This window comes from Nelumbo lutea, chromosome 1 (genome assembly GCF_056320005.1).
Source record: "Nelumbo lutea isolate HS-2025 chromosome 1, American lotus-T2T, whole genome shotgun sequence".
NCBI classification, from domain to species: domain Eukaryota; kingdom Viridiplantae; phylum Streptophyta; class Magnoliopsida; order Proteales; family Nelumbonaceae; genus Nelumbo; species Nelumbo lutea.
In genome coordinates this window covers 16,296,205-16,320,357 of record NC_142684.1, presented here as the reverse complement: position 1 = coordinate 16,320,357, position 24,153 = coordinate 16,296,205, and the positions used below count along the sequence as shown (strand labels likewise).

Here is a 24,153-nt window from a genome sequence, read left to right as displayed (position 1 = left end):
TACATTCCCAGTTAATGGTAGGGCTACACTGTAAAGTTCAGAGTTGAATGAATAGTGGAATGGTGTATCAGTTAAATTATACCAAAAACGAACTAAGCCTAACAAAGAATTAGGAAAACAGATGCGATTCCATTGAATTTATACGAAAACACAACGAACTTCAATTTCAATGTATCCAAAGGAGTGATTACTCGTATCTAACTAATTCTAAAGACCGTTTTGGGAGGTGAGTTTAGAAACAGGACCTTGAACTTCTTGAAGCTCCGTCTCCACATTTAGCAGCTCCTCTAAGATATCATCTTCCATCCTCTGGTTCTGGTGGCAGCCGCTAAACCTAGCGGCAACAGAAAAAGTGCGTCGTTTTCAAAACCAAACGGGACAATCGATTCTCAGTTCAGTATTTCTTTTTCTTTTTCTTTTTTTTTTTTTTCGGTTTTTTGCTAGGAAAGTTTAGTACTTCAGTTGTACTGTTGTAGACTTGTAGTTCTAAGGTAACGAGGGAAACGAGGGATGTCACGTGGGAAAAACGTGAGCATGTAAGAAAGTAAAATTCCGGTCTTGGACACTTGGATTGCGTTTGGACAAAACCTCAATTTTAGGTCCGTTTTTGGGCTTGAAAGTGTTTTTTACTTTTAATTATGTTTTTAAAAGAAACATTTTGCCAAATGCCTAAAGCACTTTTGTCACATTCCACAGCCCAAAGCTCAAAAGCAGAATTTTAGTTAAACATAGCCTAATTGTCAAGAAAATAAAATAAAATGCTTAGAAGAAAATAGTTGCCAAAATGATAAACCCTAATTCAGGGAGTAAATATTATTTTTGTAAAAAACCTTGGCTCATTTAGGATTGAATAAAAGCTGGGAATATTTTTTCAAGCTAACATGTTCATAAGTAAAATCTCTTGAAGTAGGTTGCAAAAGGACCGAAACAAATTGGATATAAATAGATATAAGTTTGATTCATTTATATTCAAACTCAAATCTTATCCATTGAATTCATATCAAGTTTGAACCAAATTTGGATCGCAATTTGATATTAAATATTATAAATAAATTAAATTAAAAAGTGACAAAATATTATATATTATTTATAAATTATAAAATGAATTAAAAATGATTGATATTGTATTTGATGAACAAACTTAATTGAAAATTAATTATTTGAAACTTAAGCTTATGACAATTTAGCTAGGAAAAATACAACATTCAAACCAGCTTTGCTATTATGAGTATATATTTATCGAGGGTATATATCATGTCTTTCTGATAGCATAGCATAATAGGGGCATATCCATATTTGATCCAATTATAAATGAATTAAATTCAAACTTAGGAGAAATGGATACTGGTTGTAGCCCTACTCGAAAGGATGCAAACGTCCTCCTTGGAATGAGTAGACATAAGCTCTATCTTTTTATTTGGTTTTGTGCATGTTAATAACAAGCAATAGATTGAGTGTAAGGTCATGTGTCATAATGCACCTATGAAGGCCGGACCGTCGGACTGTCAAAACCAGGAACTGGTGGATTCTCTCCCCAGTTTATTAGAAATAAAGGAAGGAGTGGAGCTTTGTGATTAAATGCTTACAACTAAGGGGCTTTTCTTCACACTTCTGTGAACTTATTTCACCGTGTATGGCTTTATCATCCATGCAATTGATGTTGAACGGTGTTCCATGCTTCTCGAACCACCCACTTAGCTGAGCTTCAAGGATAAAGGATTGCCTTGATACCTTTAGTGGGTGGTCAAGTCAATGAGTTAATATCTAAAATTCTTCCATCTTCTTTAGTCGTAACATTCATAGGCATTGCAGAAGAATTATCCCCTCAATTATGGGAGTGAAGATTGGTCTAAGCCGGCGGTCGCATGTCCAGGCTGCGGTCTTCAGTCCTCCCCCTAAACCTCTGCCGGCTTAGGTCAAGATCGCTGGCTTAGACATAAAAGATCACTGCCCTTGAAGGCCGGTCTGAAACGGTTCAATTAACTCTAAAGTGGTGGTACATCATCAGAACCGCTGGCTTAGCATTAATAAAAGTGGCAGTTTTGACCACCGGCTTAGATCATATTTGACCACCACCTTAGGTCAATCAAAATTCTACCTACCCTTTTAGGTGGTGGTCTGAACCGCCGGCTTAGGTTCTATTTGACTGCCGCCTTAGGCCAGTGAAAACACTCTAATTGCCTTCTTAGGCAGGGCAGTGGTCTGAGCTGCCGACTTAGATCCTATTTAACCGCCGCCTTATAGCTTGTTTATGGTTAAGTCGGTGGTTGCATGACCGCCGTCTTTGATAATTTTTTTTTTATTTTTTATACTAGTTTAATTCCATGACAAGTCTCAATTTAATACATGTTTAATACAAATCTCATGACAATTGATATTGTGATACATAAAAAAAAAAAAAGCTAAATAAAAAATGCAATTAAAACAAAAATCTATTAGTTGAATTATTTGTTATTATAATATCCAAAACAAATTGTTTAAATACAATATCCAATTGATGTATAAAAGTACAAGGAATTAAAAAAAAAATCCAATTTCCAAGATAATGTAACATGTCTTCCAATGCAAATCCATTTAACATAATGCTTGAACCTGCAAATTATACCAAATAAATTGTTAGGGAATGGATTATGTTTACCAGTAAATAATTGGTCAATGCTCAAAATACAAAATCAAGTAAAATGAAGTGAAAATCTTTAAAAGAATATTGTTTTCTCGCTTTGTAAGGGCTGACTTTGGCCAACTTGGATGTTTGACACTTGAGCTGCAAAAGAATATCGATTTAAATTATTTATAAGATCAAAATTTTGCAACTGATGACAGTTCGAAAAAATGCAACTAATAACCAATTTAAAAATTGAATTGCATGAATAGAATGGGACATGTTAATGAATTGAGTGTTAAATCATCCTTGAAAAATTGACTAGAGAATTCCTAAGCATAAAAATTTCTATTATCTATGTCTTTCCAGGTGTCAGTACAGATAGGGGATGCAGTTAGAGTTGAAATCCTAGCAGTATTACAAGGGTTGAAGTTGGCCAAGAGAACCAAATTAACCAATATCATCATTGAAGGGGATTTTAAATTGGTGGTGAAGTGGGTTTGTAATGAAGATGTCCTTGGTAGTACAGACACATCATGAGGGAGATTCCCGAGCTAAAAAGGGACAGGTTTGTTGTTGTTCAGTGGACTTATAGAACTGCAATGGCCTGGCAGATGGTTAGCAAGGCAAGGAGTTGAAAGAGAGAATTTGGTTCTGGGGGAATGGTTATGTAACTCATTCTCTGAGCCATTACGCAACTCATTCAAAGGGGTCCAGCAAATTGGTCACCCAATTTAAAGAAACTCCACTGCATTAGAACCACGCCCTTTCAAATAATAACATATGCCTAACCCAGGTTTACCCAAGTTGCACCCCTTAGGCATTCAGTTCTATGCCATTCCTCCACCCACATTCAGTTCAATCCATTAACCTCCATTTCTATTCTCCAAACTGCCATTCCACAAGCTTCCTTCATTCTGTATATCTTTTAATACCATACCCCAATAACATATACTCATGCGGAGATTGTATACAAATTTTATATACACTAATAATAGACTCCAACAGCTACTACTAACACACTAAGCAAAGTGTGAATGGTGAAAACAGTGGAAATACACTCCAACAGCTACTACTACGTTAACTCACTATTATAAATTAGAAAAATATAATGCACCCAAAATTAAATAATACATTATACATGTGAATGGTGAAAACAGTGGAAATTAACATAAGTATTATTAATTAATTCTTTATAAATCTATAATTTATAAGAAAAGAATATAAAATTCATATATCAATAATTAATCACATTTATTTTTTACACAATGTTATGAGAATTGGCATATAATTTTTTATTATATTTAATTTACTTAAGTCTCAAAATGTATAAATTAATTCAAAAAATAACTGTATCTACATACATTATACATATGTTAGATAGTTTTAAGTCTTTTAACCTTGCCGTAACGGTAGGTATTGTCATTTAATACAATGCCATGGACAACAGTGTAATTTCAGTATCGACACAGAAAAATTCAATTAACGACTTAACTACTAACCGATAATCTCCCCGCGCTTCTACCATTTCTTCTTTCTCTCTTTCTTGACTTCTTGTCTCCAGAATTTTGCATCCGATCTGTTGGGCTCCGTGCAACTGAAACCACGGAGAGAGAGAGAGAGAGAGAGAGAGGACCAGAGGCCTGGAATCCATGGCAAAAGCTGAAGAAAAGAAAAAAGATGACATCCGAGTGTACATGATCTCCTGCTTGTTCTTTATTTGTATTACAGCTGGTGGAGCTTTACTGTCGATGTACGTAACCTTGCCGGAAACAGAACCGACGACATGGTATCCCATTGCAGGACTTACACTTGTGGCCATTCCATGGGTGTTTTGGATCCTTATATTCCTTTATACATGCGTCAAGGCCGCTATCATACTACGCAACCCAAGCCAGGGTGCCAACAGAGGAAAAGGTACGTCGGCAACCGCAGCTGCGGCCAAGACCACTTTCGAGTCCTCCTCCGTGGATTCTACTGGTAGTGGAGGTGGTGATCAAGGGCATGCCCACGTTGGAGCTGCCATTGCGATTGATGAAGAAGATTCTCCCGGTGATGGAGAGAATGAAGCTGCACACACCCATCAAGCCCCAACCCACGATGAGGAAGTAGGGTCTCATGGCACCTCAGAAAGTAAAGCGAGCGATAGAGAAGGCTCTGCTGCTCGTTCAAATGACTCTGAATCGCCATTTGCGTTGTCGAGGTCGTCCTAAAGATGTTCGTTCATATACTTCAAAGGCAAATTATATATGTTCCAGGGTATCAATGTAAGCCGGCCTGCCTTTGATCGATCTGTTTGCATGTGTAATCTTCGTATCATTGTCATCTTGTGGGCTTTGCTTTGGGTTCCATTTTCACCCAGGATTCAGACCATGTGCTAGATAAATGGCCTTTTCATTGCCTATGATCGCCACCCATATCGATCTTCCGCCGGAAAACTCTTCTTCAGAAGGAATAGTGAAGGGGAGGCAGCTTCCGATTATCCCATTCCCGGCCGGCCACACCCCGAGTGAGAAATTGAGAATTGAGAAATGTAGCTTTTCGTAATATTAACGAGAAAGTAAAAGATGCTTGTTCCATTCGAAATATGTTGCGGTTTTGTGAATTGAATGCCAAAAACATAGAGATAATAGTTCTGCAACATTTTAACTGACTTCGTTAATCCATCAAAACCATTCCTTTTTGTCCTTCAAGTTACATTTTCTTTTCTTTTCTCTTTGGAGATGATCAGGAGTTGCAGATGGATAATAACAATAACGTGAGTATAATTTCTATTGATCAAAGATTGTTATATATGATGTTTTTTTGGCTGTTCATTCAATTAATCCCCTAGCTATATACGAGCTGTCTATCTTTTCCTTAATTTGGAAATTATAACCTTTAAATGAGCTACCTACCATCAGCTGCTTGGATGCTTCATGCTTTTCTGGTCTTGCAGTTGATTGGCATTGTATAAACTGTTGGAGTGGTTGGCATGCACCCAACAGTTGTTTTGCAGATTATATAATTTCAGTTCTGAGTCTAATATGGAAGAGTTTAAAAAAGGATTGTACCTGTGGATGGGAATAATGAGAGATGTTTGATGAGAAATTTGATTTGAACTTGGTCACCTTGGCATTGGAATAAAAGTATCCATTGACCTTTGGCTCCCATCAATCAAATCCCAACCAGTCAAAGGACTGAATGGAGTAGCAGTCAGGTGCTGAACATCAAATTTTATTTTGCAGGTGAACGAAAGAAGATCAGACAAGAAGAGAAGGTTTTGTGCCGACGGTTCAAACATCCTTACTGGTATGTTAAGTTTCTTTGACAAAAAAAATGAGGACTAACTTAGTTAATATTTGGTCTAATTTGGATTTTTTTTGAAGCATTTAAATTGTTTCTTGAAATATTAAATTAAACTAAAATTTGAACCAATTCTTGTTTGTTTTGAGGACCATTTTAAGTTATTTTTGCACTGTTTAATACAGTTGATTAATGTTTTAACCCTCACCTTAGGGTGGTTTTATAAATTGGTCCGACTGATTACATGAAGGTTGAATTTTTAATTATAATGCAGAGAAATACAATCTAGGCTCACTGTGATCAACGAAATGTTTTAAACCAACAATAAATTGTTTTATTTTGGAATTAGAACTATAGATATTTTGACACCGTTTAAAAGTGCTCGAAACCCATGATGATGATGATAACCAAGTGTTCAACAAAATTAATGGCAATTAGTAGTGTTGCTTTTAAATATTATTTTTTTTAAGATTAATTAATTAATTTTGTTTTTTTTTTTTTGAAAATTGGAGAATCTTTATGTGATGTAACAACGTTTTGTTTCCACGGGTGAAGGATGAGCCTAAAAGCAAATATTTCAATATCATGGTGGATCTCGAATGAGATCTGATCCGAGGTGTTCTGAACCAATGATACACAAATAGTCTTTCCAACTGGGTGAGGCCAAGGTGGAAGAATGAAGCCATGCATCGAGATCTGCAACCAGGAGAAATGTTAGAGGCCCGAGGAGTTGTTCCCCGGGTAGGTACTCCAACGCTCAAACTAGTAGTGTAGAGAAGGATGTGGCTGAGACGAACAAGTCGAGATAGTGCTAGTCCGAGCTAATCGAAAAGACAGTGTAGAGAGGTATTCCAAGAGTGCGGTTACAAAAAGTCTCTTACCTTGAGTGGGGAATACCTACTTATAGTTGGGCATCTGTATCCTACATGGATAGGGCTTCTAGGGTTGTCGAGATAAGGGCGTCCGCTGAGGTCTTTGGGAAGTTCACACTTCCCTAGTGGAGTCTACTTCCTTGTCTGCGTAGGACACTCCTTCTTAATCGTGCTCTTCCATTACACGTGGCATTGACGTGGCCTGAAAGGGGGGCTGCCATAGAGATCGTCATGTGGCATCATTGGCCAGTTCAAACATCACCCGAATACCATTCCCCTAGTTCTGAAGTTGAGTATAGTGCTCGGCCATGACTGAGCGCAGAAGAGTTTTGCTATCCTCGGCTAAGGAACTTTAGTTTGTTTAAGTTGGTTGGCCCGGGGTAAGACTAATTTATTGGGCGGACCAGCTGGTTCAACACTCGTGTCATTTTCGTTATGAGCCGACAGATGCGTTGTTTCGTCTTCCTGAGGTCACATGCGTATGAAGTGCGGTGCCAAATCACCACTATTGATTTGAGCTGATCTAGATCGTTGGTTGCCTCTATAAAAGAGGAGGTGGCGAGCCATTTTACTTTGTCATTTTGAGTGAGCAATCATAGGATATTGGTGAGTGTTAGTCCTCGACTGATGTTTTAGGTGTTCCGCGGTGTAGCTCTTCGCTTAGATGTCTTCATCTTCCTCCTCATCTTCTTGTTCTTCCTCTTCGTCTAGTAGCGCATCCGATAGTGAGTCTGAGCCAGGATTTCACCCTAAAGTCACCATGCTTGAGGCCCGTAAGGCTGAGGTCGATGGGCCTAAGGGTGAGGGTGTCGTGGTAAAGGAGGCCATGGACCTTCAGGAGGTCGAGGTCGGGGAGACTGACGAGGCCGAAGTGGATATTCTATCAGAAGAGGGGCTCAGTGCTCCTATGTAGTTTGGTAGCTGCTCTACGTCTTCACCTTATAGGTTAACACCTGGAGACCTGGCCCAAATTAGGGCCCTTTACTGCATTCCCAAGGAGTATGAGATGAGGTGCCCCGACATCGATGAGAGGGCTACCTCGACTCGGTTGGGAGAGCTTTGCGTCTACAAGTATAGCCTAATAGTTGGGTTGAGGTTTCCTCTAAGCGAGGGTATCACGATGGTGCTGAGGTGGTATCACGTCCAGCCAATGCAACTGATGTCCAATTCCTTTAGATACTTGGTCAACCTTCTTTGCTAAAGCTCAGTTCACAACGTGAACATCACCCTGCTGTTGTTCACATACTTCTTATACCTGAAGAAGCACCAATAGAGCTATTAATACTTCTCAGCTCGGCAACACAAGTAGGAGGGATTCTTTTCTTGCACCCTCGGTGAAACACTAGTAGGAGGGGTTCTTTTCTTGCACTATCTAGGGGCTGGCTATTCCTTGCTGAGTTGTCAATCTCGAGGACTAAGGTGAGGACGCCGACCAAGACCGAGCTGTCTAGGGAAGAGTAAACAACCATCAGGGGGATAGAGATAGTAAACGTGCAGGAGTACACATCTGTGTCGGGCTTATGGATCCCCTGACTGGTTTGTCCCTACTTTAGTAAGTTTTCTTTTGCTTTGTGTTCCTCAGCATTGACTGACTTAGTTCTCTCTAGCAGATATGGCGGTTATGGATGAGAAGGAGAGAACAAGGCACATGTAGGCTGCCGCGTAAAGGAGGGCGGCGGCCCAAGCTGAGGCGGTTCAACAACAACGCCGCCCTGAGGTCATGAACCCTTGGCTGTACAAGAGACGGAGGCTGGTTAAGGGAGGCTTGGCGGACCTCAGCTCTGACGAGTCTCCACCATGGTCCATGCCACGGAGAAACCTTGAGGTCTCCCCTTCTTGTCTGGCAGAGTCGGGGCTGATGTGTATAGGCCAAGCATGAGTGTTTGGCCAAAGGACACTTTGTAGACTGAGGGCCTGCCCGAGCAGTTGACTCGAGGCATTCTACTGCCCTACATCTGTAGGGAGACCAGCGACTACACGAGCAGGGTGCTGGAGAGTGCAACCATTAGGGAGTCTGTTGTGGTAAGGCTCTTTGCACTACCTTTTTTGTTCTTTGGTGTGATTTGTCGTGCTCATTGACTTGTGTTTTCCTTTTATAGGCTATCTATGCGGTGGCAACATTGGTTGACCAGATGTGCACCCTCCGTCAGATGGCCAAGGCTCAAGAAGGCGAGTTCTTTCGTCTACAGATGGAGGTGGTCAAGCTAAAACAAGAGGCAATGGCCAAGGACGAAGAGTTGTAGTGTCTGAAGAGTCATGCTTGTGATCTCAAGGGGGACCGCGACAAGGCATGGAAGGCGGTTGAGGAGGTGGAGGTGAAATTGCTCTGTGCCAAGGAGGAAGCGATGGTGAGGTACAAGGAGTCCAAGGAGTTCTAGGTTGCCCTCGACAACTATGCTATAGACTCCTAGCAAACTGGTTTTGCTCGTTGCCAAAGAAGGGTTATGCACGAGTATCCAAAGATAGCTACAACTGTGGGGGGTATGGACCCTTTGATACCAAGCAGACTCTGACAACGTCACCTGCCTAGAACGATGTCGCAGTCTCTACCAAGGAAATGAATCCTATTGACAGTGTGGCCGACGTGGAGTGACGTTCTACCTTGTATTTTTTTTTTTTGTACTCAGCTCGGTATGTCGGGCTTATTATCGATGTACTGACTTTGTTAATGAAAATCCATTTTTTCTAGGCAAATCTCTTGTGCACTATTCATTTTTTTTTCGATTTATCATACTTCAGGGTGTGGTGGTGCTTGGTCTTTTGTTGGCCAAGGTGTTTGGCATAGTGGCCTCGACATTATGCTGGATAGCTGAGGTTTCCAACTCTGTGGCCTTAGTCTTATGCTAGCTGAGGTCTTCGGCTTGATTCTCGTTGGCCAAGGTCTTCGGCTTTGTGGCATCGGTCTTATGTTGGCCTCTGTCTTTGGCTTAGTGGCCCCGGTCTTATGCTGGTTGAGGTGTTTCCAAGCTCTCAATGTTGCTAGGGAGTTCAGTGGCACCTATTCTTGAGAACTCCATGCTCTTTGACTAGGCTAGTCGTGGTCCTTAGTTATCTCTACTTCGACTGTGAGTTAGGAGGGCACACAAAGTTCAATGGCTATCCTGTTGGAAGGGTTAGGATCCATCATATGGATGGCCGAACCATGTTAGATCGATAGATGAAATTTCAAAATTTTTCTAATCCTTCTATGAATCGAATTCCCTATATTTTGAAAAACTGCATTTTTTAGGATTGGTCTTGCAACAAATCGGACTAGATTTGAAACCAATCAAAAAAGGAGACGTATACCTGATATACATACCACAAACACAGATCCCAAGGTGGAAGTTCACGCCCAAATCAGTCCTAAAACAACATCCGCTGAAGATGGCACAGTGTATTCTTGAAGCCAGTTCAGCAACACAGTTTTCAGCAAAACTGCAACCCAACTGCTTTGATCTAACTAAAAAAGTTGAGCTTGTTATCCCCTGATTTTTTCTTGTAAAAATTAGAGTAAAAACTGATCTTTATCAGTCCGAAATAGTTGAGGTCGAATTGGGAAAAACTAGGAAACAAAAAAGTGCAAAGAGAACGAGAAACTACAAAAATATGAAGTTGTCTTGGACTAGTCCGCCCCCTTCTCTTTTATAATCTCTTATAAAGCCATCTCCTAATCTAATTACAAGATAATTCTAATCTAAATCAGATCTAGACTCTATTAAGGAATAAGCCTTATCCTTTTAAGAGGATGTATGCTCCATACCCATTTCCAAACCCAGGTTCGACCCAGAGTAAGTTGTCATGTGACAGCTTACTTAATCTTATTAATTATGGGCCTTAGGCCCATAAACTATAAAGCTCATGACCCAAGGGTGTTGCATGGCCAATTTAGGCTTGATTTGTATGTCGTGAGACCCCACAATGACCTCACATAATTCCACATGGGTTCAACCCAACCTCTGTGATTAATCAGCCCTTAATGGTATCTTACACTTAACCTCTTGGCCCATAATGATTATAACATTGCCTGATAGGGAATGACTTCTCCCCTAGCTGCAAAGTACAGTGTCACACTCTCTGTTCAGATGGATCCTGAAAATTAAAACCTTTTTGAAAACATTTTTCAGAAAACATTATATATATCATATAAATATATTTTATAAAACCAAATCCCAAACACATTCTGAATTCACTATCGGCAATTTAGGTTTCCATCAGAGAGAGCGTAAGCCCTATCATTCATTTTGTCCAACAAAGGGGCCGATCCTATCACTATGATCATCCACTCAGATGAATTCTCAAACTGCCCCAACATACCCAGGTTTTGACCTTCAATGGATTTCACTGATTGGTATATCAAAGACAACCCTTTCCAACACCTAATGCAATAATAATCAAGTCCAGGGGTTATGTGTTATTTTCAAGTTTTGCCCATTAATCTCCAAGGTCGAGGGCATAACTAGAAAATGGTTTGCATTCAGTGTTTCAACCAAATACACACTGCATGTGCTTTGTGTTTAACCCTAGCAGCTGAGACAAGGTGCCCCAACTTCTTTAGTAACACATTAATGTCAGCCTTAGCAGGATAAACTCCCTAAGTCTATCCAATGAATGAGAACATTCTAAACTAACATGAGTCTCATAAGTGTCCACTTTAAGGGGTAATTTCACAGAAACATATCAATATCAACATGAAACAATAATGTACTTTTACTCATTTACAATAAATGTATATGTACATCAATCTTGTTGGAGATAAGGGTATACACTGTCTAACACATCATCTTGCCATTATGTGGCGGGGACATCGTTTCCACGGTGCCCGTCGGGGGCTTGTTCTGGCCTCAACTGTTTTTTATTGGTCGGGTCTTTCGTTTGATGGTTGTCGGGCCTCGATCGTTATAGGTCGGTCGGGTCTTTGATGAGGTTGCCATCATGTTGTGACCGTTGGTCAATGCGGAGTTCGGCCGAACTGTGTGGGGGTGTTTGGTCATTTATGCTTGATGAAAATTTTTTATTTATTGAGTTTGTACAACCTGATCACTGTTAGAGCTCAATATCGGTCGTCGTAAGTACATCTTAGTCCTGGCATTCCAACTCTTTGGAGTAGGTCTTCCGCACCTAGTTTCCCCTTTTAAGGGTCGTCCTGCCCGAGATGATGGTGATGACTCCGACTAGGGAAGCTTGGGTTAGGGGGCTCATTGGTGCCGTGCAACTCTTCTCTAGGTTTATGCTCTTTGATATCAATGAACCCATGGAGGTATCCACGTCAGACAAGGTCTTCCAGGTGGTGGTGAAGGTCGTGGCAGATTTTAGTGTCGTGGTCGTGGTGAAGGTGGTGGTGACGAAGCTGCGATCGTGGATCTACATCAATATTTTGGCCCGCGGTGCATTCAAGGAAGTAAAGTTCCTGTACGTCGATAGTGGGGTTCTTGGTCTATAGTCATGTTGGTGGTCCTGTCTCTTGCTCTCTGTTCGATGTGCACTCATTATGGTCCTTCTGCTTCCAATCATGTTGGTCCTCTTCACTCCTTCATAGCACTTGGACTTCCTTGGCGTTCATGTACTTCTGCGCATGCTTCATGAGCACGGTCAGGTTGGGCAGTGTGTTCTTTTGCAACGAGAAGCTGAACATTAAGGAGTGCAACCCACCCATGATGGCTGTTATAGCTACCGACTGGTCTAAAGCTCGGACTTGAAGGGCCTCAATATTGAACCCTGCCAAGTATTCCCTCAAGGTTTCTCCTTTCCTCTGTCATACTTGCATGAGGCTGGTTAACATCTTCCAATGCCTTTGATTGGCAGTGAACTGCGCCAGGAACTGTGTCTCCAACTGCTTCCAGGAGGATATGGACCGCGACGAAAGGGAGGCGTACCAAGTTCTGGTGACTCCGTGGAGGGTGACGGTGAAAGCCTTGCACATGAGACCCTTAGAGGAGCCATGCAACACCATTATCGCCTTGAACCCCTCAATGTGATTGTTGGGGTCCTAGGCTTCATTATACTTCTCAAACTGAGGGGGTCGTCAGGAAGTTGGGAGAAGCTCGTCAACAATCTCCTGGACGAAGATGTGTTCCTTTGCAAGCTTGTAGTGGTACTGCTTTGAGGGCCGGGCTATTAGAGGAGCTGCACTTAAATTCGCTTGGCTGCGTTCCAGTTTATCCAAGCACTCTCTTAGTTCTCTAATTTTGGCATCTCTATCAGTTAGGACAATGTTTGCGGACTTTTTCCCTTTAGGGATTGCAGGTCGGTCTTAGACCGAGCTGGATTTGACTATCGAGATCAGCAGCTACAGTAGACATTAGCCAAGCATTTCTTTCGTCGGTACCCAAGCGGCGGAGTGATGGAATCTACTATGGGCATTGTGCGCACGAGGTTGGGATAGAAAGTTGGATCTTCTGGATGGGTGTAGTTATTCGCGATCAAATTGGGCCTTGTACTTGTCTGTGTGGTGCATTTTGGAGTCGTTAGTATGAGGATCGACCGTGGCAGGAGCCTGCATGATAGGGCGAGTGGCTTGGGGGTTGTGCGTCAGTTGTCCCAGTGTCTCCATCATGGTGAGAATACGGTCAACTTTCTACTACATGGAGAGGAACTATGCGGGGTTGACCGTTGTTTGATATTAGGGTTCTCGAGGCTGAGAGCTACGAAGTGAGTGAGATCCCTAAGATGGGGAATGGACTCCAGAGCAGTTGGATGTGTTTTTAGGAATGGTTGCTTTTAGTGCATGGAAAGGGGTTTATGAAATGACTTTTTGTATGTTTCCCACATACAACGCTAATCTGATGATGTCCGACCCGAGGTGTTCCGAACCGAAGACACGATCAGATAGTCCTACCAATTGGATGAGGCCGAGGTGGAAGGACGAAGTCGCGCAACGAGATCTACAACCAGGAGAAAGGTCAGAGGCCTAAGGAGTTGTTCTTCAGGTAGGTACTTTGATGCTCAAGTCAGTAAGGAAGAGAAGGATGTGGTCAGGATGAGCAAGTTGAGATGGTGCTGGTCCGAGCCGAAGAGATAGTGCAGAGAAGTATTCAAAGAGTGCGGTTCCAAAAAGTCCCTTACCTCAAGTGGGGAATACCTACTTATAGTTGGGCGTCCATGTCCCAAACAGATAGGGCTTCTGAGGTTGTCAAGATGAGGGCATCTTCCGAGGTCTACAGAAGGTTTACTCTTTGCCGGCGAAATCCGCTTCCTTGTCCATGTGGGAAACTCTTTCTTAGTTGTGCTCTTCCGTTACGAGTGGCATTGACGTGGTTTAAAATGGGGGCATCCACGAAGATCATCATCTAGCATCCTTGGCCAGCTCAACCATCACTCGAACAGAACAAGGAAGGAAAGTATATTAAGCATGAGTGAACTTTCTATAACAAAGTATAAAAGGGATCATGTGTTGTTGATGCATCGAATTTGCCTTGTTTTAGTGGTAAACTCTGTAAGTATCATAAGCAATTTTCTAACTTAACAATTCCATCCCAAAGGATATTTATATCTCAATTTGTTGATAATTACCAATTTCTAATAACCTACATTTTTATTTTACTTTCCTTTTGATCTTGATATACACCTGATTGCTTAATATAAATTATTAATACTAATTATATGTACACTCACTAGTGTTTATTTGCTTTGATTAAGTTATGACATTAGTTAAACAATGTTCACTATCTTGTATATGAATGTTTAAATTGGTAGCAATACTTGTCTTCCCTTGTGATCCCAAAATTTGTTGGTTTCGCTACATATATTCTGATAATTATTAGATTAAGAGAGCTTGTTTTTACTTATTTCGATCTAGGCCTACATAGCTGCTAAAATAAGGAGGCGTTTGACTTGAAAAGGATCATTGCAAAATTTTGATGAGTTGATGACAGGTGACTGATTTCTGATTGTTTGCAACATTAGCATATTGGTACTGGTGATCATTTTAATCAATGGAGTATTTGCTTAATTTTGATCATTCTCAGCTCATGGACATTAGATAGATTTGAATTTTTTTTTTTTTGACAATAATGGAGATGATTTGATTGTATTTGATGCATCAATTGCACACTGTCCATGATTATAATGTGCATATTTCTGATTGTTTGCAACATTAGCATATTGGTACTGGTGATCATTTTAATCAATGGAGTATTTGCTTAATTTTGATCATTCTCAGCTCATGGACATTAGATAGATTTGAATTTTTTTTTTTTTGACAATAATGGAGATGATTTGATTGTATTTGATGCATCAATTGCACACTGTCCATGATTATAATGTGCATATGTTCCCAATTGGGAATTTTGACCTTTGAGCGGCACAAGTTAATACAGTTTGCAAAATACACATGAAGTACTCACTATTATAAATTAGTATATATAATGCATCCAAAAATTAAATAATACATTATACATGCCAATGATAAAAAATAATGCAAATTAAGATAAATATTAATTAATAGTTTATAAATTTATAATTAATTAGAAGAATGGAAAACCCAAAAATCAAGTCAGTTCAATAGGCAATTGCAAAATATTTATTTCTTGCACATATTTACAAGAATTTACATATAATTTTGTATTATATTTTGATTAAATTTTAAAATATATAAATTTAATTTAAAAATTATATTTAAATCATAGTTGTCAATGTGACACCTAGGCAACAAGGTGCTCATGGAGTGTTGCGTTGCTGATAACCAAAAAAAAAAGAGAGTGTTGCCTTGCTTAATCACCAACAAGTATCAAAATTTTGCTTAAGCATCAACCCATGTTAATCACCAAGATGTATCAAAACTTTGCTATACATCAGCCCGTATCATGGGTCACAAATATGCAAAATACTTAATGCTTCATGGGGTAGACAAACCGTATACCAACCCCCCCCCCCCCTGAATATGTTTAAAAAAAACATAAAAAAATCTAAAGCACTCTGATACACCCCATCCGGCATATCGGACTATATCATTACTTAGAAACTTGATCGCCAAGATATCTTTTACATGGTTTTCTTGGATACTTTTATATTCTTTACCTTTTAGATTATAATAATAAAGCAAACACTATTAAATTAAATTATTCACTTTGTAAGTTAAAATACAAATTTCTTTTTATTATTCATCTTATTTGTTAGGGTTCAATGATCATGTATACTTTCCTAAACCCTTGAAAACTACGAAACCTCATTTTATATGTAAGGAAGAACTTAAAAAAAGTGAAATCAACACACATTGATTTTATTATTCTTCTTCTTTTATCATTTTTTCTCCTTTTCCTCAGACAAAAATAGAGGCTTAGCCCCTTTATTTTCTTAAAATTCTTTTCTTTCTTCCAATTTTTTTCATGGATATGTTGATTTTCTATGTTATAATTGAAGTTTATACATTTTTTGTGAAGATTATAGACAAGTAATAGTGAAACATGGTTGTTGCTTGCTATTGAACTTAGGGAATTTACCTAGGATTCATAGTTTTTATTCAAAAAAAAAAGAACATCACCTAGGGGACTAGGTGACAAAGTGCACCTGTCACCTAGCCTTGCCTTGGCACTTTGAAAACTATGATTTAGATACACTACCCATATATTAATAGTTTTAAACTTATCTTTGTTTCTTGGTAGCTGAACCCAAGAGGGAGGTGAATTAGGTCTTTCAATTGATTCTTCACCTAAGGTCTTCCCCCTATTTCGATGAGTGTGAGTGTGAATGTTGTCTTACAAGATAAATAATTAGGTGTAGCAAATAATCACAGGTAAAATACAAAAATAGAAAACACAAGAACATCAAGAATTTATAGAGGTTCGGCACTCCCAGCTTACATCCTCTCCTCAAGCACAACACCTAAGAATTTCAAATTAGTATCATAGTTGGACTTATAAGTGCCAACAAGACCTCTTAGAAACTTAGTTGGACTTATGGGTGCTAACAAGACCTTTCCTATGTTTAATCTTTGAACTCTTCAATGCAACATGGCTATAATCCCTTTAGCTAATTGAGAACTACTATCTACAAATACAATGATATAACAATCAATAACTAATAATATTTTGCCTCTACAAGGTTAGCACAGGCAAAATTATCTTAGCATGTAAGAAAACATAATGAAGGCTTGGGTTCCATGGGCCTTTTTGGGATTCACTGAAATCTCTACTTTTTGCATTCTACACATTCAAGCTCAAGGGTTTTTCTCTCTTTTTAGCTCGAGCTGCTAAATAGATCTTTCTTTTTGTCTTATCTTGTTTCATTCTTATTTTTCTTGTTAAATCCTTTTGAATTTCTCTCATATTCCTTGAGTTCTTTCTCATTCTCTAAGATTTTATATCAAGCATTTAAAAGATGAACTATGTGACTGTTTAAATCCATTGCATCATTAGATTCCCTCAATAGGAAAAGTATAGAGATGATTCCCAAGTGATTTCGAGCTTCCCAAAGAGGAAAGAGTCATTGGAGGCTTGGAGTTGTAATATGATTGTGAAACTCATGTTGTCAGAGGTTTTCTGTGCAAAGTAATAGACTACTTAGCTTAAGTAGTTGACTACTTAATCCTATTAGAAACCTGTTAGGAATCTGCCTATCTCAAGTAGTAGGCACTTCCAAAATGTGTTGTTACAAATAGTCGATTACTTAGGCCAGTAGTCAACTACTTGCCACAACAGCTCTAAAAAGCTTAAGTAGTTGACTCCTTAGGCTCCCAAAGGCTGATAATCAAATTTTTAATCAATAAAAATGAAATTTCCACTTAGGTTAAGATTTGGGAAATTGCCTAAGGCCTTTCTTAAGCTAACCGTTGGTCTATATGGCATAGGATTAATCAAAGTAGGTTTCTTCAATTCATGTGTGGGAGGACTATTGCATTATCAGCACACTTGGATTCAATCTTCATCAATACACCTTCAATGAATTTATTATCATAATCAGAACATAGTGTTAATAGTCCTAACTATAGGTATATATTGTTTTGGGTAACAAAACAAGTTTGTTTACTTGCTTCAGAATATGGAATTAACCCAAAAGGGAGATGTGTTATTTGATACAATGCTATGTGGACAAGAATGCAATTTCAGCATGAGCATTTGAAAGTTCAATTAATGACTTGACTACTAACCTATAATGCCCCCATTCATTTCCTCTTTCCTTTATCTCTCTATTCTCTATGTAGACAAGAGTGCAATTTCAGCATTTAGGATCTCTGTGCAGCTAAAACCATGTGTACACACATAAAGAGAGAGAGAGAGAGAGAGCAGATCCATAACATGAACCGAATAAAAGAAAGATGGCATTCAAATACAAGTGATCTTGTGCTTGTTTTTTTGTTTGTATAACAGTTGGAGTTTTCTTTGCAACGTGCATAATCCTCCCATAAACAAAATCAACGACATGATACTTGTGGGACTTATACATAACCCTCACATTGTTTTAGACTTGTACTTATGGGCATTCCATGGGTGTTTTGGATCCTAACATTCAGGTATACATGAGTTAAGGCATCTATTGTACTATGCAACTAAAGCCATGTTGCCAAGAAAGGCAAAGGTACACAAGCAATCACAACTGCAACCAAGAGGCCAAAGACCAATGCTACGGCAACCACCACCCCTACAAAGTCCATCTCCTTGAATTTTCTTGGTGGTTAAGGGCAGATCCATTTTGGAGTTGCTATTGTGATTGGTGAAGAAGATTCTCCCAAGGGTGAAGGGAATGAAATTGCACAGACCCATCTTGCCCCTGAATAATGATTTAAAAGGTGCACCTAAGCACGTAGGTGAGGTGCATTCTAGGGTAGGTGCCCCACCCAGATCCTAGGCGTAGCGCTTCAAAAGGCACATGCTTGGTGTGCCTAGGCGTGCACCTAATGTGACTCAAACCGAGTGTGCACCTTTTGAAAATTTTACCCCTTTTTGCTTTTTTTTTAGAACCTAGCAGTTGAGGTACAAGCCTATTTGCTAATGTTGTTCATTCATTCATCATAATAAGAGAACACACCAAAATTCTAGGGTGTCTAAATGAGTAAGTTGACCCACACCCCAAGGAGTCTAAATATATATTAATTATATGCATTTACAAAGGATCCCTTGAAAGGCTAAAAGAGAAAAAGAATAATTACAAAAAGGGCCCTTGGAGGGATGAAAGCTAAAAAGGAGAGAAAGACTATAATACAATAGGGACCATAGGACTATAGTACATCAAGTGCCTTCACACCCTCCTCAAATTGATGCTGAGACATAAGCATCAGTTTGCCTAAAAGGTATAGATGTCTAGATCTCGTCATAGGCTTCATAAGTATATCAGCAATCTGCAAGTTGGAAGCTATATGTGGAAGAGAGATAGAGCCAACAAGAAATAGATCCCTAATAGAGTGACAATCCACCTCAATGTGCTTGGTTCTCTCATGGGACACTGGATTATATGCAATCTTGATATTACTTGTGTTATCAACATAGAGAGGAATAGGCGTAGGGAGGTGAACACCATGATCAGCAAGGAGAGATTGAAGCCAAACAATATCACTACACACTGATGACATAGCCCTGTATTCAACTTCTGTAGATGACTTAGAAACTATTTGTTGTTTCTTGCATTTTTAAGAGATAAGGGAGCCACCCAAAAAGACAACCACCTTATAGTAGACTATTTGGTATTAGGGCAACCTGCCCAATTTGCATTAGCATAAGCCCTCAACTGAATAGGAGAGGAAGAAGAAAAGAATAATCCTTGAGATAAAGTGCCATGAACATAATGAATAATCTGGTGGGTAGTAGTCATGTAGGATTGAAACAAACAAACTAACTACCTGAATCACATGAGAAATGCTTAGGTGAGTCATGGTGAGATAGATGAGGGACCCAACCAATTGTTGATATAGAGTAGCATTAGGAAGCAAAGTCTCATTAGATTTAGACAACTTGACATTGAGCTCCATAGGTGTATCAACTTGTTTGGTGTCTGTAAGACTAGCAAGCTTAACAAGATCATATGCATACTTGTGATGTCAAACAAAGTAACTTCGGTTACTATGGAGTACTTCCAACTCCAAGAAATAAGAAGTCTTTCATATGAAAGGATCTATGAAGAAGAGACTTTAGTTCTTGAATTCCATCCTCATCATCCCCTACCAACAACATATCATCTACATACAACAACAAGTTACTGATGCTTTGAGATCTTTGACAAATGAAAAGAGAATAATCAGAGGCACTCTAATGATATCCATTAACAACAATGACATCTCAAAATTTCTCAAATTAGGCTTGAGGAGCTTGTTTGAGATCATATAAGGATTTCTTTAATTGACAAACAAGGGAGGGATCACCATTATATCCAAGAGGAAGCTTCATGTATACCGTCTCCTTTAGATTACCCTAAACAAAAAAGCATTCTTCACATCTAATTGATAAATGGCCCATGAATGCACAACAGATAAAGCTAAGAGGATATGAATTGTAGTCATTTTTGCAGTAGAAGCAAATGTCTCCTCATAATCAATGTCATACTCTTGGGTGTAACCTTGAGCAATAAGTTGAGCTTTGTACTAGTCCAATGAACCATCTGATTTCAACTTGACTCTATAAACCCAACAACTTCCAATGACTGAAGCATCTGAGAGAGAAACTACCAAATCCCAAGTGTCATTCTCCTGTAAGGCATGAATTTCTACATCCATAGCATCTCTCCAATGAGGACAAGTAATGACCTATTGATATGAGCGAAGAATATCTATGAAAGATAACACAACAGAAAATGAACTATGGTTTGAAGGGAAGCCATAATGACCAGAAGGTTTAGAAATACGAGAGCAATGATGAAGAGATGTGGTAGGAATAGTAACAAAATCTGAAGGAACATCACTTACAGGAGCATCAATGGGAGGATGATCCAAGTTGGGAGGAAGTGGGGTTGTAGGCGTAGGATCTAGGGCACGCAGCCTTTTGAGAGAGAAGACAAGAAAGTCCTTTATACTAGCAGGAGGAGAAGCATCTTGTGAGTCAAAATTTTGCAAAACAAAAACAGATGGAATAGATAGCTTTGCAACAACAACAAAAAAGGAGATATGCTAAAAAAACAATATTTTGGGAAATACAAATATGACGAGCAAAGGGATCATAACAAAGAAATTCTTTGTGATCTAGACTATATCCTACAAAGGCACACATAATAGACTGAGTAGATAACTTGAAACATTCACGAGATGGGAGATGAATAAAGCAAAGACACCTAAAAGCATGGAGGCTAGATAAGTCTGATGGACGATCAAACAGTTTCTCAAAAGGAGACATATTAGCAAGAAAGAATGAGGGAACACAATTAATCAAGAAAACAACAATACTAGCGACTTCAACCCAAAACGAAGGAGCATGAGATTCTTGCAATAGTGTTTTAACAACATTGAGCACATGACCATTCTTACACACATCCCCTCCATTCTATTGAGGTGTATCTAGACAGCTTCGTTGAACTTGTATCCAATGACTTCTCAGGTAGGATAATAAGTCTCCATCAATGTATTCTCCCCATGAATTTGAATAGAGAATATGTATATGAGACTAAAACCGGACTCATATCATAGCATGGAAAAGCTTAAATGTAGGATATATTTTTTATTTATGTCTTAGAAAGTAAATCCATGTATATCTGATACAATCATTAATAAGCACGACAAAGTACTTGTATCCAAGTTGAGAAACAATAGATGAAGTCCAAACATCACTTTGTATAATTTCAAATGGTGAGGTGGCATGCTTAGATGTGTGAGGAAAGGGTAAAGTGTGGTTTTCATTTAAACAACAAGAAACACATGAGGTATTAAAAGTATTTAAAAATGGAATTTTATTTTTAATAGAATCAAAGTCAAACAAAATTTTCAATTTTTCAAAATGAGGATGTCCCAAACGTTTATGCCATAAATCCCAAACATTATTTTTTTTTTGCTTAACAAAAAATTCAGCAATAGATGAACTAAAATATGTTGATGATGTTGGTGCTTTAAAATTCTCAAACTCCAACACAAATAAATGGCCCAACCTACGCCCCTTCTCTTTTACCTTCCTAGTGTATCAATCCCGAATCAAACAACCATCATAATAAAATGTAAGTGTATATCCTTCATCAACAGGTTTCTAATAGAAATTAGATTTGTAGTGAGGTTAGGAATAAGAAAAGTTTTGGTAAAAGGAAAATAGGTAGTAGATGACAGATTAAGGGATAGGTCATTGCTACCAATGATATTCAATTTTTCACCATTGGTAGTAATAATATGTCTATAATAGGTTTTAAAAATACTATATGGGGGTTCAAGGTTAGTTCATGCCATGTGATTAGTTGCTTCAAAATCAATGATCCAAATGTGAGATTGAGAAGAACAATAACCAGAAAACTCACCAGATAGGCCAATAATAGAAAATGCATATGATACCGATTGCCAAATTCTATCATCATCCATAGATGCAAAAGATGTAGAAGCCTTACCCTTGGAAGAGGAAATAGTAGTGGTTTGGCCATTAGTTACATGATATGTACATTGTTGATTCTTTTTTTGGGCACCTTTAGATGGTCTAACTGGATAGTTTATGATGATGTGACCATGTTGCTTACATAAGTGTAGATATTCTTCATTTTACAATGAAAAGCAATGTGACTAAACCCCTTGCATTTGTAACATTGTATTTTGGAGAAGTCCTTAGCACCAAATTTCTTGTTTCCTTGAACAACAAAAGTTGTATCAGCCCCAAAGTCAATTAACTTTCCATCAAAACTTGCAGTTGTTAAGAGTCTATTCTCCTCCCTTAACAGTTCATCCATAATTGAATCCAGGTTTGGAAGAGTTCCTCTACTCAAAATGTTGGACTTGATTATCTCATATTCAGGCCTAAGTCTCATAAGGAATTGACTTATCTTTCTCTTCTCAAAGTGCTGCTGGAGATACTCGACACATTATACGGTATCTAAAGGGTCGGTATGGATAAGATCATATTTTTCTCACAAGTCAATTTAATCGACATAATATTCTTAAATCTTCTTATCTCCCTAGAAGTAGGCAAAAATTTCAGATTCGATCTAATACTATTTAGACATGTTGGATTAGCGGTACACCTTCTTCAGGTATGCATACATCTCATAAGTTGTACACATCATTTTTATGGGTATTGCAATATGAGAAACAATTGACCTGAGTATCCAAGAGACTAGTTTTTTATTATCCAACTTCCATTGTGCATAACCTTTGGTATCAGTTTCATTTGACACAGTAACCTTCCCATTCAAATATCCCTCTAGGTCTTTCCTTTAACAAAAAAATCAAAATGGAACTTCCACATGTTGTAGTTAGATCCATTGAATTTTATGGGAATGATATCAACATTTTCGGCATTCTGAATAAAAAATATAGTCCAGACAAAGGAATAACAACACTAAAATGGAGTTTCTAAGTGATTAATCACTTAAGTAAGAAACTGACCAAATACTGAAGTGGATACAACAACACCTAAACAAGAGGGATTCCTTAAGAGAAAACCCTTGATAGTAAAGACGAAATGATGATATATGGAGAAAACAACAAAGAAATCAGATTTAATGTGATAATAAACTCAATCAGTCTTTAGTTCAGAGCACCATAGAAATGTTCCACCCTTGCAAAGAATAAAAAACACAAGAAAAGTATCAAATCGAGCTCTGGTACAAGGTGTTGACAGTCCAGAAATAATAGGTTTCAGGACTATTGAACTGAGAAAAGAGATAAAAACCTCTAGAGATAAAATCATTATTTTTTGTATGAGAATTAAGAATTTAAAACCCTAACATGAACTTGTTTGAGCTTGCTTCAAGGGGCATGATACAAAGGTGGCTTGTAGAAATAGGAATGTAATTTGTTTTAAATCACATTAGCTACTTAAAATAATGCAATTGAAGAAAAAAAAAAAGATCGTGGGTTTTACATACTTGAAAAAGTTTTATATATTTGATTATATTTTTAAATTTTCATTTGAATACGCTTTATATGTTATGTTTATGTATTTTAATTTTAGATATTAGTTTTTTTTAAACATTTATTTTAAATTTTAAGTTTATATTTTTAATTAAAATTATATTTAATATTTTTAATTTTTGGTTTTTTTTTTTTTGTATTTTTGCACCTTGCTTCAAAAAGCCACATGCCTCGCCTTGTGCCTTGTGCCTGTGGTGCAAATTGCCCCTTTGCGCTTTTTTTCACCTTACGCTTTTAAAACACTGCCCTTGAGGATGTTTGTTCATACTTAAAAGCCAATTATATGTTTCAGGGTATTAATTTAAGCCGGCCTTCTAATTGATCTATCTGTTTGCAATCTTCAATCATCATTGTCATCATGTGGGCTTTGCTTTGAATTCCATTTTCATTTGGGATTCACACCATGTGCTAGATAAATGGTCCTTTGATTGCCATTTGTCAATGATCACGACTCA

General features: G+C 38.3%; 1 protein-coding gene and 1 long non-coding RNA gene across 3 annotated transcripts in view; one reads left to right on the top strand and one right to left on the bottom strand.

The window, feature by feature from the left end:
- Positions 1-460, bottom strand: part of RECQL2 (RECQ helicase L2) — a 104,775-nt gene extending 104,315 nt beyond the window's left edge. For both annotated transcript variants that reach the window (XM_088966203.1, XM_088966204.1), the window contains exon 1: positions 246-460. In XM_088966203.1, coding sequence (XP_088822329.1) covers positions 246-306 — 61 coding nt within the window. In that variant the 5' untranslated portion in view covers positions 307-460. The remainder of the gene's footprint in view (positions 1-245) is intronic.
- A 3,679-nt stretch (positions 461-4,139) lies between these two features.
- Positions 4,140-22,783, top strand: LOC148873700 (uncharacterized). The gene is made up of 4 exons (XR_016105244.1): positions 4,140-4,869; positions 5,830-5,893; positions 14,537-14,612; positions 22,528-22,783. It is a non-coding gene; the product is annotated as an uncharacterized LOC148873700 (long non-coding RNA).
- Positions 22,784-24,153: the final 1,370 nt, after the last annotated feature.